Raw genomic sequence first — 17,497 nt, forward strand, 5'->3', positions numbered from 1 at the left:
ACAGTGTGTTATTCTGAGCCATACCATTACTTCTGGGTGGGTACTTTTCTTTCTTAGTCCTGCAGTGACTTTATAGACATGAATGTGTATAGCACTTAACTTTGAAAGAGAGTTCTTGGTATTTTCTGAGTACGTGGTGATACCCAGAGATATGTGATTTCTACTTTGATTAAATGATTTTTCTGTTTCATGTTTTAGATAATCATTAAAAGCAAGAAAGCAGGTGTTGATCTGAAACTTAACCTGCCCTGATTTTCAACTTGCAAAGCTAGTTAATAGCCCCTGCAGTTTTTCAGATGAGAAGCTGATGAAGAAAGGGACGGGTTAAGATGGAAATACCTGTCCTCATTCACTCTGAATTAATTGGCTTTTATCCATTGCACCCAGACTCTTTAATGTTGTGTCCTAACATGTTTGGGATTTTTTTTTTTAATTTAATAGCTGGTTTTATGTAACACTACAACCTTGTTTAGGCCACATTCCAAAAGAAATGTTGGGGGAAAAAAAATCATTTTACAAATGCATACCTTACATAAACACTTCCGGTTTTTGTTTCTAAATTGCAGGTGATAACCAGGCTGATTTAGAAGTCAGCTTTCATTATCTCATCCTCATGAATGTATTACTGAAATATGTGGGAGGTACTAATTTTCTGTGTATGCTTTTACCAATTGTCCTATTTATCTTCAGCTTTTTTGGGAGAGAATGGCTGGTGATGCAGAGGAGGAGACAGAGGGGCAACTGCTGCAAGTGTTCTGAGCAGTTCTGCTGCTCAAAGCCTTAACTACAGCCTTATTTTTTTCCTCCTGAGAAATTCACTTATCTACTCCAGCCCTGTTTATAGGTCTGCACTTATGATTCAAAGTGCTACTTTATGGCAACCTTTTCTGGATGTCTTAACATTTATATATTTGCAGTTGTTCCTTACCTTCCGGTGTGAAAACCTTTTTTATCATGATCTAAGGTCAACTTAGGAAGGAACTGATTCTGTGATGTATGTCCAGGAATTTATTTTTGGGGAAAAGTAATGAGGAGGAATGAATCCACTTACGCTTAGTTGAAAGTGGCAGGGAAAAATGAGAAAAAAAAAAGGCATGGAGCTTTCAAGGAGCTCCAAAGTCATCTGTCACTGTCCTGGGCTCAGTAACAGCTCTGAGGTTGGAACATGAATTTCCTAAGTTCCTAATATATATGTGACCTGTCGTGAGTTAATTTTTCTGCCTGCTTCATGCCATATATGCTTTTTGCTACAGTTTGCTGTAAGACATCTAAAGGAGCTTGAACACCAGAAACAAGAATTACAAAAGGAGGGAAATGCTCTCATTGACTTTTTCTGTGAAGACAAAGAAACTATGAAGCTGGATGAATGTTTCCAGATATTTAGAGACTTCTGCATAAGATTCAACAAGGCTGTTAAGGTAAAAGCACTGAATGAGATTCTCACTTATTTGAAATAGATGCTGGCTCACATGATTCATGCAGTACATCAGACTGCCCTCTTATAGGGAAATGGTATTTTTGTCCAGCCCTGTGTGCATTCCCACTGCTCTCCATCTTCTGCTGCAGGCTGATTAGACCATGGAGGTGATAGATCATGAGGGTACTGGCCTCCTTGGCCTCCTTGTAAGTGTGCTTCTTCCTTCACTTTTGGTGAGGAGGTTGGTGATTACTGAGCTGAGCAGTGAAACACAGTGTGCACAATTCCTCATTGTTCAGGCCCAGAACTGGAAATGGGAGATCACTGGAAAGACCTTAGGGTATTTTACCACGTTACATGGCCATACCAGCCTGTCTCCACTGCCCTCCTTTGAATGACCAGACACACTTTGCCAAGTAAAGTAAGGACTGTGTCAGCTCCTTTGTTCTTTCAAATGCTTTTCTGTGGGTGAAAACATAAGAAATTAGACAGGCCTATAGCACAAAGATAGCTCATTCCCATTCCCAGTGTGACTGTTCATTTGCTAAGTACTCTGAATTGGTCCCAAATAATTCAAGTAGTACACTGAGGTGGAGGAACAATGTCAACATTGGTTACAATTTTTCATTCAGCAAAGTCTTTCTATTGCTACAGATATTCTTTAGGCCTTTATAAACAGCAGGAACTACCTGGATCCATAAATATTTCTACCTTACACAGTCTACATTTCACAGCACTTTGTGTAGGAACTTCAGTTCAGAAAAGAGAACACTCTTGATTTACAGCAAGCTGACAGGGTGTTCAGCTAACATGCCTGTTGTACCATTGGTTTCCCTAATCTTTATCCCCCAAGACAGCATGTAGTTATGCATGTGTGTGAACAAATAATGTAAACAAATGTGTAAAACCAGATGGTGGTGACTGTTGCAGATGGTTTAGTGAGTGGTGGGTTCATGCATACATGTTCAGTTATTCAGGATTAGGGATGTGATCCACAGTCACACATTACAAGTGGCTGTTGGATACCTATTACTTCAAGATCCAATGGGGATCTTCCTTCCTCTCTCTGTAGCAAGTATTTGCAAGTATTTTCTCTGTAGCAAAATTTGTCATTTTAAAATGACAAATTAGTCTCTTATTTGCAAATATTGAGATTTGCTTACTTGATATTTTGTGAGGAGTAACCTCTGTCCCTAAAAAATTAATAGAACAATTCACAATAAAGATTGCAGTTCTGACAAAGGAATGTGATGTGTGGATAGCACAACCAGCAGTCAAAAATGATGGCTCATACCACAATGGACATGTGCACATATTTCAAATGTTTTAACATTTTTTTGCAATGTTTTAACATGTCTATGTGTGTTTAGAATTTGAATAAAATCTCCTGAAATGTGTTTTTGTTGAGGTTAAAATGTTCTGTGTCTAATATGGAATATAATAATAGTATCTACAGCCATTTTTAACCATTTCCTCTCTTCAGTGGGATTTTTAAAGTTGAGCTTTAGCATTTGGCAAGAATTCATCCTGTAATTCCATACCTGGGAAAGAAGCTCCCTGCCACAGACATTTTCCCTGAAATGCAAGTTTTTTTCTTTTTTGCTTTTTTAGCTGTTCAGGTTTCCGAGGTCTTTAATGCATCTTATCTTTCAGAGCCCAGTGTGTTCTCAAATCCCCTTTAAGCAGTGTAAATTAACCCATTCATTGAAGAGAGCTTCAGCATTAGGCTTTTGTTTACTGAAAGCTTTCAAGTGACTTTTTCTAGTTCTGCAGCTCTTCTGTTGTCACAGCAATAGAAAGATCAAATTAGTGCTTCAGACAAATTTGGGTGAGTTTTTTTTAAATGGTGTGTTGCTGCTCAGAACAAATTTAACAACATGCTGGAAGATTATGTAATTTTTGAATCCTCTGTCAAGAGCAGCCTCCTTCTTCTTTCTTTTTCTACAGCTGTCCTGGTTCTATAAAACCAGGTTTTCCATTTAAAAAATTAACCTGAAAATTAACCTCAGCATAGCTGCCAAAATTGCCAGCCTGTCCTGGGCAACTTCTGTTCAATAGTTGCCAGATTTTGAAGCCAAGATACAAATGAAGGATTGATTCATGGTCCTTGAGTGGTGTCAGTTGATGTCTAGGTAGTAATTGTGAGGCATTGTGTGTACTTTTCTCTTTGCTTTCCCATGCAATTAAGTAATGCCTTTTCACAAAATTTCGGATGGGTAACGTTTGAGTCAGAGGTAAGTAGCAGCCCATAGAAACAGCACTTGCTAAGGAACAATTGCAATTGCAATATGGGAGGATGGAAGGAACACATTGGCTGTGTGCTTGTCAGACAAGTTTGTCTTAAAATGTGAATGCAATGATCAGGTTTACTTACCTGATAAAAGTGCTGACTTTAAATTTCATGGGGACTTGAAGCTCTCTGTCTTATAGCGGGAACACTTTGGCTGGACCTGACATCTGCTTGGGTTTGATAGGTCACTGTAGTTTTTGCAGGGACTTGCACATTTTTTTGTTATGCTGACCAGACTCTGGTGGGCTGCCAGCATTAGTTTTGCAGGGAACTGCCCTCAGTAGGGTCAGTAATTGCGTGGTGGTGGTGATCATGGTGATTCTGTGTATGTATTGGGGTTGGAGGAGGGTGGTAGTAGTAGGAGCTAACTTCCATGGGAAGAAATAAAGGGAAATAAAGAAATAAAGGGAAGAAATAAAAAGGAGTGTAGCTAGTTCTCATGCACAGGACACTGTCCTCTGAGACATGTATTTATACTTTTTCTTATCAGGAAAATGGGGAACGAGAGATACAGGAACTTCAAAGTCTGCAAAGGCGAAAGGAGCTGGAGGAGAAGCGTCGATCTTGGGCAGCTGGAGAGCTTGGGAGCTTTGGACGGAGCAGCAGTGAGAATGATGTGGAAATGTTGGCCAAAAAAGGACTTGAAGAATTTCTTCCCTTCTTGCAGCAGAGACCGCAAAGCCCTTCGTACAGAAACACCAATTCCAGGCGCTCTCGGCTTTCTTTGGGAATAACTGCAGACAGGGAGTTGCAGAGTTTCCTGGAAATCTCAAAAGATGAGGATCCAAGCAAGTTTAACAGTCTGCCCCGTGCAAACACCCGACAAGCAAGACCAAATGTAGCCTGGACTGAATCCAAAGAAACCGGAGATCCCAACTTAAATACCTTGCACTTACACCAACAGTCTGAAACCAAAGTGAAGAGTGGTGGCCTGCTACAGGTGCCTGCAGCTCAGCCCAGTCACTTCAGTGGCTCAACTGGTCCCAGTGCCCGCTACTCCCAGAGTAGCACTGACTCCAACATGCACACTTTGAATGTGTCCTGTGAGGACTCCACAGATATAAATGCTCTGGCCCTTGCAATTGAGGAGCGTGAGCTTGTTAAAGGACTACGTAAGTTTGATGTCCATGGAACAAAGCCTGCAGAAGATTCACCTTTGATATATTTAGAGGATGCTGGTGGAACAGACGTGGAGACTCTTGATGATCTAAGCTTTCATTCCCTCAGCACTGCTGATGATGACCTGCCTCCAGCTTGCAGGAGTTCCAGACAGGCCCATGACAATAAAGCCAAAACAGTGGATTGCAAGAGTGAAGCTTCAGAGCCCAGCAGCAGCAGTGCCATGTCTATGGATACAAATGTTTCAGGAAGTAGGGAAGATGGGCCAGTGTTCTACATGTCAGATACGACAACTGATTGCTCTTTGACATTGGACTCTGAAGAGGGAAATGATTTTAAATCAGCAGGCAATGAAATAAGAAGTGAGGCTGACAAAGAACGCTCTTCTGGGAACGATGCTCAATACAGGGCTAGAACATTCTTCTCAAACCTGAATTCTGCTTCTGCCAAGGATCTGTCTCTTCAGACTTCCGCAAATGATAAGGATGATGCCAACAGCAAGCATGCCCTTCCTAAAGAAAAGCCCATAAAAAGTAAAGACCCAGCAGCACCAAAGAAAAACTCCCTAAAAGATAGATCTCCAAGCTCCTCAAAACCCAATGGCACTCGCCCTAGCCACACAGCTCCTTCCAGAACTGTCAGGACTTTGAATGCCTCTGAGAATGAAAGTATGAGGAAAGTGGTGCCTATTTCTCGGTCCAACAGAGCACCGAGCAGTGTGAAAAAGCCAGAAGCCAAGCCAGCTCCTCGTGAAACTGCTCCAGTGGAAAGTCGGCTGTCTCGTCGCAGCTCTGTCCGAGGCACCACAGACACGCTGCCAAGAAGTCCCTACAGGCACAGCATGTCAGTAGAAGAACCAAAGTTACAAAGGGGCACTTTCACCTCAAGCAGTGCTCATTTTGAGAGAGACAGAGTTGCTCTCAAGAAGCCAAGCTCTAAACCTGTTAGGAGTAACGTCAAATCAAAGACGGACGACATTAAAATTTGCCGCTCCAGTGGGAAGCCCCAGGCCCCTACAGATGACACCAAGGTTGCCACAGTCATTGTTCCCAAAACACCATCCTCTGTCCCAAACTTTGCGAGGAATACAGTGGCTTCTTCTTCAAAGCGTGCAAAAGTGGATCTATCCAGCTCATCCAAACCTCCACCCATCACAAGGTCTGTGTCCCAGAGGCTGCCTAAAGTGAAGCCAGCAGTGACCTCTGATGATCCGAGTCCAAAGGAGAACAGCGTGAGTACCTTAAAGAGAGCAAGTAGTGCTAGAGTGGTTGGAAGAAGCATCCTGCAGGGAGAAGCTGTCAGCACTAAAGTAGAGCCTGCACCAAGGGAGCAGGGAACAGCAGAAAAAGCCTCCCTCAAACTAAAAGATGCAAACCGGACGGCAATTGGTAAGATACTGAAGCCCTTATTGAAGTAAGGGAGCGGGGTTTTTTGAATCTTGGAATGTGAACACTTGTTCAAGCACTGGGTGTCTGTGTCATGAAATTCCTTAAAACAGTAACATTGCCAACAGGCAGCATCGTGTGCTTAATGAAGTACAGCACACCGTTAGAAAAGGGCAAGAAGTAGTTGTGTTCTGGTCTAAATCCTTTTTTATGAATTTGAATGTATTTGAAGCTACTGTGATGGAATGCGAGCGTCACAGCAAATCTGCCTATTTGTGATGCAGAAGGCCACCAAAAGCCCAATAGTTTTAAGAAGTTAAACTGCAAGATTAAATGCTTTGTGACAGAAAACGTGGATAAAGGCCAGTTTTTGTGTAAATAATGTTCCTCCATAGACTCAAGCCTTTGTGATGGTTGGTTCCTTATTAAACGTCAAAGCAAATCCCGTGGATCAGTACTGAAAATGGACTGAAGTGATTGTGCTTTCCGTTGCTTTCAGTTCTTTGGATTCAGGAACTTTTTTTTGCCTGTTGCGAAGTCCATTGCTGGCGATTGGACAGACTGGGAACTGCTAACCAAAAAATAGTAAACCAAGACATTTGCTGTTTGTGGCTGTCTTTAACCTCACTGAAGAATTTATAGCATGTTTTATGAATGTGTATGTGTGTCTGGAGAAGGCTTTCTGCTGGGCAGGAGGCTTATTCTCCAAGAATGTGGCAGCATTGTCTTGCATGCACAAGTAGATACGGCCGGTGCTGCATCGAGTAGCGTGGCTGGAGGCTGCACCTGTTGGAAGAGCCATCAGTAACCACTGGGAGGATGACTACTCCTGACTTGTTTTGGTCACAAGCAAACTTGCCAGCTTTTGGTCATAAAGAAGTGCCATATATTTATGATACATATCAAGGATGTTTGCAGTTCAGCTCTTGAAGTCTGCGATGTAGTGCTGAGCACTTTCTTACCATTCCACTTTTCCACTGGTTTATCTGCTACCAAATTACTTGAATGTTGCAATGGCTCTCATCGAGACAGTAGTTTCCCTTCCTCCTCCTCCTTCTCCTCCCACCCTCCTTGTCAACATAAATATTTAGCATGAAACACAGAGCTTACGCATGACAATGTTTTTGTAGACTTCCTTGGTTGCTTCAAATGTGGTTTTTACTGTTTAAAGACTCTAAAGGATGAATTTAACTAGTATTTGATAAGCTTTTTACAGAAGAAAAACACCTCTTTTTTTCCTGCAGATACAAATTTTAACTACTGTCAGATTAAGGTACAGAGAATGAGGGAAAACTTGTTCAGCATGCTGTGCATCTTCCCAAGAGAAACATATGTAGGTGGGGAAACTGATCACTCTTGTCCTAAACATCTTATTTAAAGAGTTGCCTTTTTATTCACTTAATGAACGAAGCATCATTTAAGTATAAATTAAAAAAAAAAAAAAAAAAAAAAAAGAAAGGAAAATCTCTTTGGACAGGTGGCATTGGCTTACTGGTGGTAGATCTGTTTGTCTGCTCTATCCTGCAGTGCTGGGAGAGTGTAATTCCCTGAGAATGAGCCATTTAATTGCTCACATGCTTCTCATGGGCTTGTATCAGGGACACCTAGCTTTGTGTTTTGAATTTGGCAAAGGAGCCTTCAGCTCTTCCCACGTATCAGCAAATCTTTATGCAGACATCATACCCAAACACCATGAAGTATTGCACAGGGCCTCTTGTTTGAGTCTGTCCCACAGGGAGAATCTGTAGCCCGCTTTTCGGCAAGGGCAAATTTTTCCTTGGAAATCTACAAGCTTTTTGGATACTGCCTTCCTTGTGGGTTAGATACAAAAGCATCTCCCTTCTTGTTTGTATCTGTGCGTATGTGTGCACATCTGCAAGAGCAGATAATTGACTTTTTTTTTCTTTTTTTTTAAACAAAATTTTTATTAGCAGCAAGCTTGAAAAATAATTTAAATGTGTTTGGAATATGTAAATAAATTTCTATATATCTGTGTAAAAGAAAACTGAATGTATTTAATGGAACATTTATACATTTCGGAGTAACTTGGTAGTTTAATAAAGTTCCCATTTACTGGGTATGACGTTTGTACTCTCTCCTTCCTATTATACATTTGGCTTTGATCCTGGAGATCTCAAGCAACTGGAGTCTGGATGTGGGTGACTGTTGGAGAGCCCCAAAAGGGAGGACTTTACAGCAGAAATCCTGCCATTTAACCTGCTAGGTTTGTTTTTGTACTAAGCCCCACACTTCAGTTTCTGAATATTTCTGAGGCAGGACTTTCTGCAGAGGTTTGGGTATAATGTGGAAGGCATTAGATGGTAAATGCAGCACTTTGTGTATACGTATTCTGTGGCCAAGACAAATGTTCATGGCACTGACAAGTCTGGATCTGTCGCTGTCTTCGTGCCTTTTAGCTTAGCACACTTTATTGAGAAATCCTGGTTTACAGCTCCCAGGACTTTGGAAATAGAGAATAGCCTGTTTTGCAGAAGCAGGTGGTGACTTTTATACTGCAGTTCTGAATTTTTACATTTCGTCCCATTCTTCCACCATTTTTCCTTCTTTACTGCACACGAAAGAGCATCTACTCAGCAGAAAAAAAGCAAAAGCCAGCCAGCCTCCTTGTCCTCAGGGAGCATTTCCTTCCCTCTGCTATGGAAATGGTTTTTGGACTGGAATTGCTGCTATTTGTAAACTTGTTTAGCCCCTGACTTTTCTCGTTTGGTGAGTGTCTCTCTCCCGGTGCGGAGTGTCAAGCACCTGCTGTCTGCAGTGCTGAGTGATGGCTGCTGGTGGAACATACGTGGGAAAGCCCTTCACCATCAAAAGGTGTGTCTCAAAAAAAGTTTATGTTTTTTCAAACTTCATTTTTATTTCAAAAGGGTTCATAATCACCAATTCATTATTTAAACTACCAGCTGTCAGAGACAGCGATGCCCTGTAGGTTTAATTTCCCAAGTCATGCAATTTTCCCAAATGCTAACAGGCTCTGGGGCTCGCCCAGTTGCAGTCAGTTTTCAAGAAAGAAGTGAGACCTTTTCTCCAGCTTTGTTCAGCCAAGTGACAGAGCGCATGCTTCTGCCTGTGACCAGGGCTTGAGGTGGCAGTGAAGTGGGGGAGATGAGGGACCATGAGGGGATGTGGAGCTGTGGAGCTAGTGCAGATCGAGAGATAGGGGGAAAAGCTGTGGGAGTAAGAGGTGCTGATTCATACTTAGAAGAATTTAATATTCACATCTCATGTGGGAACTGCATACAAATGAGGGGCTCAGTGCATCCCTCATTACAACAGCTCATTAAATTATCAAGAAAGACAGAAAGAGTTCCCATCACACCTCCCACAGTGTACAAGTCTGGACGATGTCATTCAAAATAACCCATGGCTATCTCTCTAATCTGAGGGTATGTTTGTGTGGACAGATGCAGACAGACACACTGTTGGCTCCAACCTAACCAGACCCGAGCCAGCTCCAGGCTGGATGCTCACAGTGCTGACCCTGACCTTCTACCCCAGGGCTCCCTCATCGCGCTCCCTCAGCCCATCTGTGCCATTGGGGCTGCTGCAGCAGAGCCAGGGCTGCCTCTCCCCAGGAAACTCCTGCCCTTCCGAAGCCATTGCTGCTGCACGGGAGAACCTCATCCCTGCAGGAGAGGCCCAGCTGAACACTTCAGATTTGGCAGCTCAGTGTTTTCCATTAACTTGATCCATGCTGTTTACATCCTCCTGCCTCCACGGCCAGAGATAACTGTCTTGGGAACAGCTCCCTGCAGGTATTGTTAACAGCTGCTGAAAACAAAGGAGTTTGTTTTAGCCACGTCACTATCTAAATAGCCAGAGATACATTGCTTTTTTATTACTCCTAAGCCCAAAAAATCTGTCGTGTTCTGCTGGCTGAAAAATGCATTCTGGAAATGGCGCATTAAGGCTGACGGCTGAGCAAATATCCCTGCAACTGGAAAAGTGACACTGAGGGAGGGACAACAAGTGAAGGCTCTTGTTTCATGAAATCATGTTTCTTTTCCCAGCCTGTGATCACCACCGCCAGTACCAACTACTTGCACTTAAGAGAAAATTGTTTCCACCCAGCAGTTGTTCCTTGCCATGTTCCTGTGTCTTTGCAGGCTGCAGGCTGGATGTGCACTGCCCCTCAATCTTCATCAACCTCCAGCTGCTGATGCCCTTTCTTTTAGCACTGAATTCCTGGGGAGCACGGGGGGAACATCAGCACCCTGACTTCTGTGGTGGTGTTTAGGGTGAGGTTTGTGGTGGCTGAGCAAACGCTTGGCAGGGGTGACCTTGTCTGCATGGAGGGGAGAGAGAGTTACAAGAGTTTCTGAGGCTGCTCACCCCATCTGAAGCAGAGGCTCTGGACAGGCTCCTTTTGAGCAGACTTGTCTGTCCTGCTTTTGATCAGGTCTGAACAATAGCTCCTTTTTTATCCTATTCCATCTGTATTTATTGAAAAAGAAGAAGAAGAAAAAAAAAACCAGACAACTTTGATGCCTACTCTTGGGTCAAATGGAGAAAAGATGAATGCTACCTACTTTTTTTTTTTTAAACAATAGAACTTTGATTGATTAATAGAGCAGTTCACTTCCAGTAACTCTCTGCTGCACTGAGACACCAGATAATTTCCACGTCTGCAGTGATCCAGCTGCAGAATAGGCATAAAAGCAAAAGCTCGTTTAGCTCCCGAGTGCATCCCAGTCACTGCTTCCTCTTGACTCTGAAATGTATATCCTAGCAACTGAATACAATGTTCTTTTAGGCTATAAAAAGGAGCTTGCTAGAAGATACTTGATTCCATTTCTAACTAATGATTTGCAATGAATTTTGTTTCCCATTAATCTTCTACTTGATCCTAATCAGAAGTAAAAAAGCTGCCTTCAGCAGAGTGGAAATCCACCACCCACTGATGCATCCTTTTCCTGGCCCTTACTCCTCATGGCCCTTTCCTGTAGGGTTAGGGAAAGAAATTAATTGACTGTCTATGTGCACTTCTGTTTGTTTTGTCAAGAGGGTAAGGTGTTGCATATTTCCAGTGGGCAAGCACAAGTTCGAGGAAGAAAGTGAATGAATTTCTAAGATGGGTACATGGCAATAGGTACATGAAGCCCAGGAACTGGTGTGCTGACTGTGGAAGTTAGGGAAATGTGCAAAAGGGAAAATTAGATCACAACAAATGGAGAGGCACAACTGGAGACAAGTTTTCAAAATCCAGATGAGCCCTTTCCTCTCTGTCATCAGCATCCTCACACTTACCTGAGTATCTGCTCTTTCTGGCCAGTCCAGGTTTAAACCATAGTTTTCAGGAGCAATGAGGGCTCTCCTGTCTCTGACTCCACTGAATCATTGCAGAAAGAATTTGACTGAGAACTGCTGGAGCTGCTTCAGTTCTGGGGCTGAAAAGATGACATGTTGCTGGCTTTGTGTTTTAGTTTCTGCTGTTGCTCACGCAGCATTTTAAACTGATTCAGACGTATTCCCTATGCAAATCTTTAATCTCTTTTTTTAGGATGAAAAATGGGTGTAAATGTAGTTTTGATGCTCCACACCCTTTTACAGCTGTATTTGCCCCTTTATGTCCCACAACTGCTTCCTCCCACCCCTATTTCCTCTATTGTGTTTTTCCATCCTCCTCTATGAAATTTTTCAACCTCAGCTAATAGCTCATCACTCTTCTTTATCTTCTTTTCACATGGCAGGCTTTCTGTACTCTTCCACTCGTTTCATCCTTCTTTCCCTCCAGTTCTCAACTCCAGTGACCGTTTTGCTCCATCACTCCCTTTCTTCTTTCTGCCAGTGCGAGTCTTTCCCCAAATGTCTGTCTGCAAGATCTGTGAACTGAGACTTCAGGCCAGCTTCCAGTAAGAAATGGGAACAGAGCAGCAAAGCGGACTCACTTTTTAAGCTTTACATGCCTGCATTTTGCAGCTTTGCCTTGTGCACTGCAAGGGGGTAGCTGGAGGAGGCTGTTGCCAAGCAGAAGTGAATCTTTGCCTCTTTTTCTTGGGGATGCTGCTCACCCCCTCTGCTGAGCAGCCCACGGGAAGGGGGCAGGAAGGAGAGCTGAGGGCATGGGGCGATATTGCAGAGGTGGGTGAGGAAAGTCTGTTCAAACAAAGGTGTGAGTAATTTAGCTCTGCGGTTGGAGTCTAAAAAGCCCTAATGAAAGACTGGTGATGACAGCTTAAAAAGCCATTTGGTGAAGAGATTCTTAACCCCGCCCGTCATCTTGGTACCACAAGCAAACAGATTTCTTCAGCCAGTTCAGTGCTGTTTTCCTGTGTATCAGAGCAAAATTATTGTCTCTGAGATTGCCACGTAGCTTTTCATGGAGTGGGTTAAAGCTCCGGCAGTTTTTAGTTTTGTCTCATAGAGTAAGGACCACAGAATCACAGAACTGTGTGGGGTTGGAAGGGACCTCTGAGGATGATCTAGTCCAAGCCCTCTGCTAGAGCAGGATCCCCTAAGACCTTTTTACAACAAGAGGTAGCACTAGAAACAGAAAGATGGCTTTTGGAGAATATGTACTCAATTCTCCTTCTTCTGGGAGTGACTAAATGCTGTAAAAAATGGAAAGCACTTGGAATGCATGCATAGTGGATGTTTATAGGGTATGCACTGTGTATTTCTGCAAGTAGTTGATATTCATATGTGGTTTTTTCTAAAAAGAACTGAATCCTGTTTAAGATTGTTTTTTGTCCCAGGAGCTTATAGCCTAAGCCATTGACTGGATGAGCTAGGAAAGCACTTCTGGAGGTCACCCAGCCCAGGCTCCTGCTCCAAAAAAAAGGCTAGCTTCACATGTAGGTCACTTTGCTGAGGGCCTTAGGGGCTTGTTCTTAGCATAAAGTGGTTGTAAGAGGGAGGCATATGATTTTGCTACTGAAAGAGGGGTGCTGGAAATGAGAAAATATTAAGGAAAATGCTGGTTTTCTATAGCCTATGGCTTGAAAAATGTTTGCCACCTAGTCCAAGGAACATACTGCCATTTTCAGTGCTCATCTGACAGTGATGTGAAATCAGTGAAGCAAGTCACTGATTTCCTGGCAGAAAAGCCAGGACAGAAATTTGAGGCAAACCTCAAAAGCAGAAGGCAACCTTCTTGGTGCAAGAAGGACAGAAGTGTGTGTGGCTTAAGAGAAACAAGACAGAAAAAAACCCAATGAAAGTTGCAGAGTATCTTGAGAAAGGGTGGATTTCTGCAGTTTGGATGAAAAGAGAGGAGGAGAGGTGAAAGATGTTCAGTAACGAGGCTGTGAATCTGTCCAGTACTGTTAACCTGAGCACGGATGAATGCGTGGAGCTGCTGGCATCATCATTGATCTGAGGGATCATTGAGGAATGACCCTCGTGATCTCAACAGCCCAACCCTTCCTGGTGAATGATTAAGGATGAAACAGTATAGTAAGTTACAGTAAGTACTCTCCGTGACTTGCTCATGTTCTGCAGGACAGGATGCCTCTTTATGTGTATACAGCTGGGCAGCAAGTGTCCTGTTAAATATGCTAATTTCTGATGCATGTCTTTTGTTGCAATGTGGCTTTGATGAAATCAGGAGCCCCACACTTACAGCAGAGCCACTGTGGTCATCCCAAGTAATAGAAATGCTCATATTGAGTGTGTAAAAAGCATCTAACTGGTAAGCCTAGAAATTGGGAAAACAGTTTCTCATTGCAGCAAAATACTTCCTGGGTTGCTCTGGAGGATTCAATGGAATCTGTTGCCAGACATTTGGAACTCAACTGGATGTGGTGTGGGCTGGATCACATGGAAGTTTCTGCTGGTGCTTTCGGTGGCCTCTGCAATGTGTGAGACTGGTTCCTGCATCAGGTAAGATGGTTCTAGATCAGAGCTCATGCTCTGAAGGCCCTCATATTAAGTGAGGCAGGTCTAGCAAGGAGATTGTTGTCAGGAAACATGAATGCTCAAGCCAAAGCTTAACCCCTGCCCTCCCTGCTTTACCTTGCAGTAGAAGCATAATCAATTGTCACTGACCACTTGGACCCACTAAACAAAATAATCATCCAAAACCAGGCCCCTGCAAGACAATTTGCAGATGCGTTTCCAGCTGAAGATACAGCACAGAGGCTGGATGAGTGATAAGGTGTTAGCAGCAAGAGCTCTTTAAAATATTGTGAGAAATATCTGTGAAACCACGGGTTGGTCTTCACCTGTGCAGCAAGCAGAGGAGTGAAGCCACTGCACCCCCCAGGGTCCCAGCAGCTCTGGTGTCCCCCACCTGCACAAAGAAAATATCTGAAATAATGTGAAATGTGGCATAAGCAACCTATGGGAGAAGAGAATGTGGAAATAGAGCAGAAGACATTCTGTAATTGTAGAAGCAACCGACAGTGTTATAAAAGGCTATAAAGCAGAGATTTGCAAGAATGTGTGGCTTGAAAATTCAGCGTGAATTGGCAAAGTGGATCCATGACTAATCACAGAGGAGCTTTGTACGACCGAGTTTAACCTCTTGTTTGACGAAAATACCTCTCTGAATAAGTCCCATTTAAACTACAGTAAACACCTTTGAAAAAAATGTCCAGCCTTAATATACAACATTTTAAATGACAGAGAAATCACCCCAACCTTTGGTAAACAGTTCAAACAGATAATCAGGCTCTCTGTTTAAAACTGTCATAGTATTTCTAGCACAATTTAATAGGGGTGGAGTGTCTAATTGCTGGTAACTGGATCTGTCACAATGCTGAGTGCCAAACCGGCAAGCTCTTATTATCAGATCTCTGCTTCTCAGATTAAGCATTTGCAGGGAAGAGCTGCGATTTCCCCCACTGAAGACCCACAGTGGCCCAGGGGCAGTGCTGGGTGCTGAAATGCTTGGGAGAGGGTTTCCCACTGTGCTCCCACTGCTGGGGTGAGGCAGAAGGACCTTGTTCTCATCAGAGCACAGTGGCTTTTGGCATCAGGGACAGTTTGCCTGCTGGCTCTGAGCCTCCATCCAGTTCCCCATAACTTCATGTGCCTGGAGGCTGGACTGGGAGAGCAGCTCTGCCCCAGGGCTGCTGCCTGCCTGCTGGCCTCAGGAGAGACCCACAGGAGCTGTATAGAAACCTGTTTGGCAGAGTTTATTTTGCCACGGGGTGGAAGCTCTGGAAGGTAAGACCTGTGTTTGCTGCAGTGGTTTCTCAAAACCACTCTGGGTAACCCAAATTTGGTCTCAGTCACTTTAAAGACATGACTAACAAAAGGGACTTGTTTCAGAACTACAGGTTTGTTGTGTTTAAGTGTTTATTTTTAACCAGACTTCCACTATCGAGTGAACAATGCAGCTCTTTGGTCTTGTCCTCCTGTACCTTCAGCTAGGAATATTCATTTTTTAGTAAAGGTCTTTCCCTCTGCCCTTGGGACTGGGTTGAACTGTTCTGTAATAGAGGGGGCAGTGATAACATCTAAGGTTTCATTTACTGATATCCTATAAAAAGGGAGCTCCAACTCTGTCCCTTCATCTCCTGGGTTTCCTTTTGTCCTTGCCTCACACTAAGGGTGATGAGGAGCCTGGAGCTGTTCTGCAGATTAAATGGGAGCTCTGACACCTGCTCCTCAATCGACCATTTTCTGACTGTGTTGACCATTTTCTCTGTTGTCAGGCTGCCTTTTAGAAAGAGGGGACACTCCTTTTTTTTATCTTTTACATCTCTACATTTTTTTTTTCCCAATTGCCCCCGACTGCTGTGCCACAAAAATGAAATGTCTCTCAGCCAAGCGTGACACCTTGGCTGCAGTGCCTCAGGGGGACTATAAAACAGGTGGCCTCATCCCATGTCATTTTTCTTTACTGGTGTTGTTGCAGGGCACCGTGCTTATGGCAACCAAAGGAGCTGCACTCTTAGCTGGGAGCTGGAGCAGGGAAGAGGGTGGAAGGACTCTGGAGCTGCTGTTTGGGACCAGCCCTTGCTCCAGCAGCCAGAGGTGTTTATCCAGAGTGACAGTGACTCATGGGTGCCATGCTCCACCAAATCCATCTCTGGCAGCTTCCTCGTGAATCACAGCAGCCTGAGAAGACTTGCAGCAATGCCTGGGCCACCAGGAGGATGAGCTCACTGCCTGCCGAGGGGAATAAGGATAAAGTCACGTGGAGCTCTGCTCTCAGAGCCAGCAGGAAAACTGGCATCCCAGTAAAGAGTCTGCAGGTCTCCTAACCAAGCACATGATTCCGTGGGATGGGACTAAACAGGGCAAAGATCCTTCTTGCAGGGAAACAAGGAAAGGGTTGCGAGATACATATGAATAATTTGAGCTGGCTTCAGAACAAAACCTGTAAGGCAAGGAGGAATGATATGGCACAGGGTTCACAAAGAGTTTTGAGAATTTCTCCATGCATTGCATGTTTTCATTTACTTCTATAGTTGTCCAAGTGGTGTTGCCTACCCTGGGTGATCACAATGAGAAGTCTGATGATGTAATCTTTGTACACCGTGTCCTGCCCATGGGGCTGAGTTACTGCAATACTGGTTCAAACTCACTTGCCAAACCCAGCTGAAAGGTTTACTCAAGTTTAACCTCAGTTGAAATAAAGTGCTTTTGCCTCCTCTAAAAATTAATTCCTGGGACTTCTCTATTTCCATTGGATTTGTCATTATTTCAAAGATGTTGCCAATTTCTGAGCAGGCAGCAAGTTGTCTTTCCTGAGTCCAAATACAAAAAAAATAATGATCGTATGCTCCTTCTCCTAAGACAAATCTTGCAATGCTATGAAAAGTGGTAGTTATTTATTTAAAATATATGGTCTTGTAAAATCATGACCAGTGCAGAAAATCGGGAGGGTTTGTTTTTGGTTTTTTTTGAATCATCTTGAAATTGTACCAGCCTGAGAATTTTACAGAAATTAAAAATCAACTCATGTTTTGTGAAGAAAGACTGTCAGGGTGGATTTGATGAAGCTGGAATTTGCATCTGTGACAGTAAAGCAGTTCAAACTTCTTTGCCTCTGTTGCTGACAGCTGGAGCTCCAGCCACTGGAGAAAGAGGAGGAAAGTTCATCCTGGAGATCCCCAGGGTTTTGAGGTACCACATCTACAGGCTCCAAAGTGTGTGCCCAGGCTACAGGAAGCCAGTGGCCACAGTGAGGAGCATGGACCAACTCCCTCATCCTCACTCTCTCCTTGAGCTGATAGCCAGCACCCCACTTCCCCAGCAAGGCATCCCCAGGTGTTGCTGCTGATTTGAAAGTGCTGACAATCCCCAAGGAGAAATTTTTCCAGCTGCTTTCTATCCCTTGACTCTGGTAGGTGTATGCTGGTGGCTAACCACACTTGA

General features: G+C 43.5%; 1 protein-coding gene and 1 long non-coding RNA gene across 3 annotated transcripts in view; both read left to right on the plus strand.

The window, feature by feature from the left end:
- The window catches only part of FHDC1 (FH2 domain containing 1), a 36,132-nt gene extending 27,841 nt beyond the window's left edge, over nucleotides 1-8,291 (plus strand). For both annotated transcript variants that reach the window (XM_071742962.1, XM_071742961.1), the window contains exons 11-12: nucleotides 1,254-1,418; nucleotides 4,198-8,291. In XM_071742962.1, the coding sequence (XP_071599063.1) occupies nucleotides 1,254-1,418; nucleotides 4,198-6,243 (2,211 nt within the window). In that variant the 3' untranslated portion in view covers nucleotides 6,244-8,291. The remainder of the gene's footprint in view (nucleotides 1-1,253; nucleotides 1,419-4,197) is intronic.
- A 5,688-nt stretch (nucleotides 8,292-13,979) lies between these two features.
- LOC139796330 (uncharacterized) lies at nucleotides 13,980-16,778 on the plus strand. Its single transcript, XR_011725951.1, has 2 exons — nucleotides 13,980-14,050; nucleotides 16,032-16,778. It is a non-coding gene; the product is annotated as an uncharacterized lncRNA (long non-coding RNA).
- The last annotated feature ends 719 nt before the right edge of the window (nucleotides 16,779-17,497 follow it).

Source organism: Heliangelus exortis, chromosome 4 (genome assembly GCF_036169615.1).
Source record: "Heliangelus exortis chromosome 4, bHelExo1.hap1, whole genome shotgun sequence".
NCBI classification, from domain to species: Eukaryota; Metazoa; Chordata; class Aves; order Apodiformes; family Trochilidae; genus Heliangelus; species Heliangelus exortis.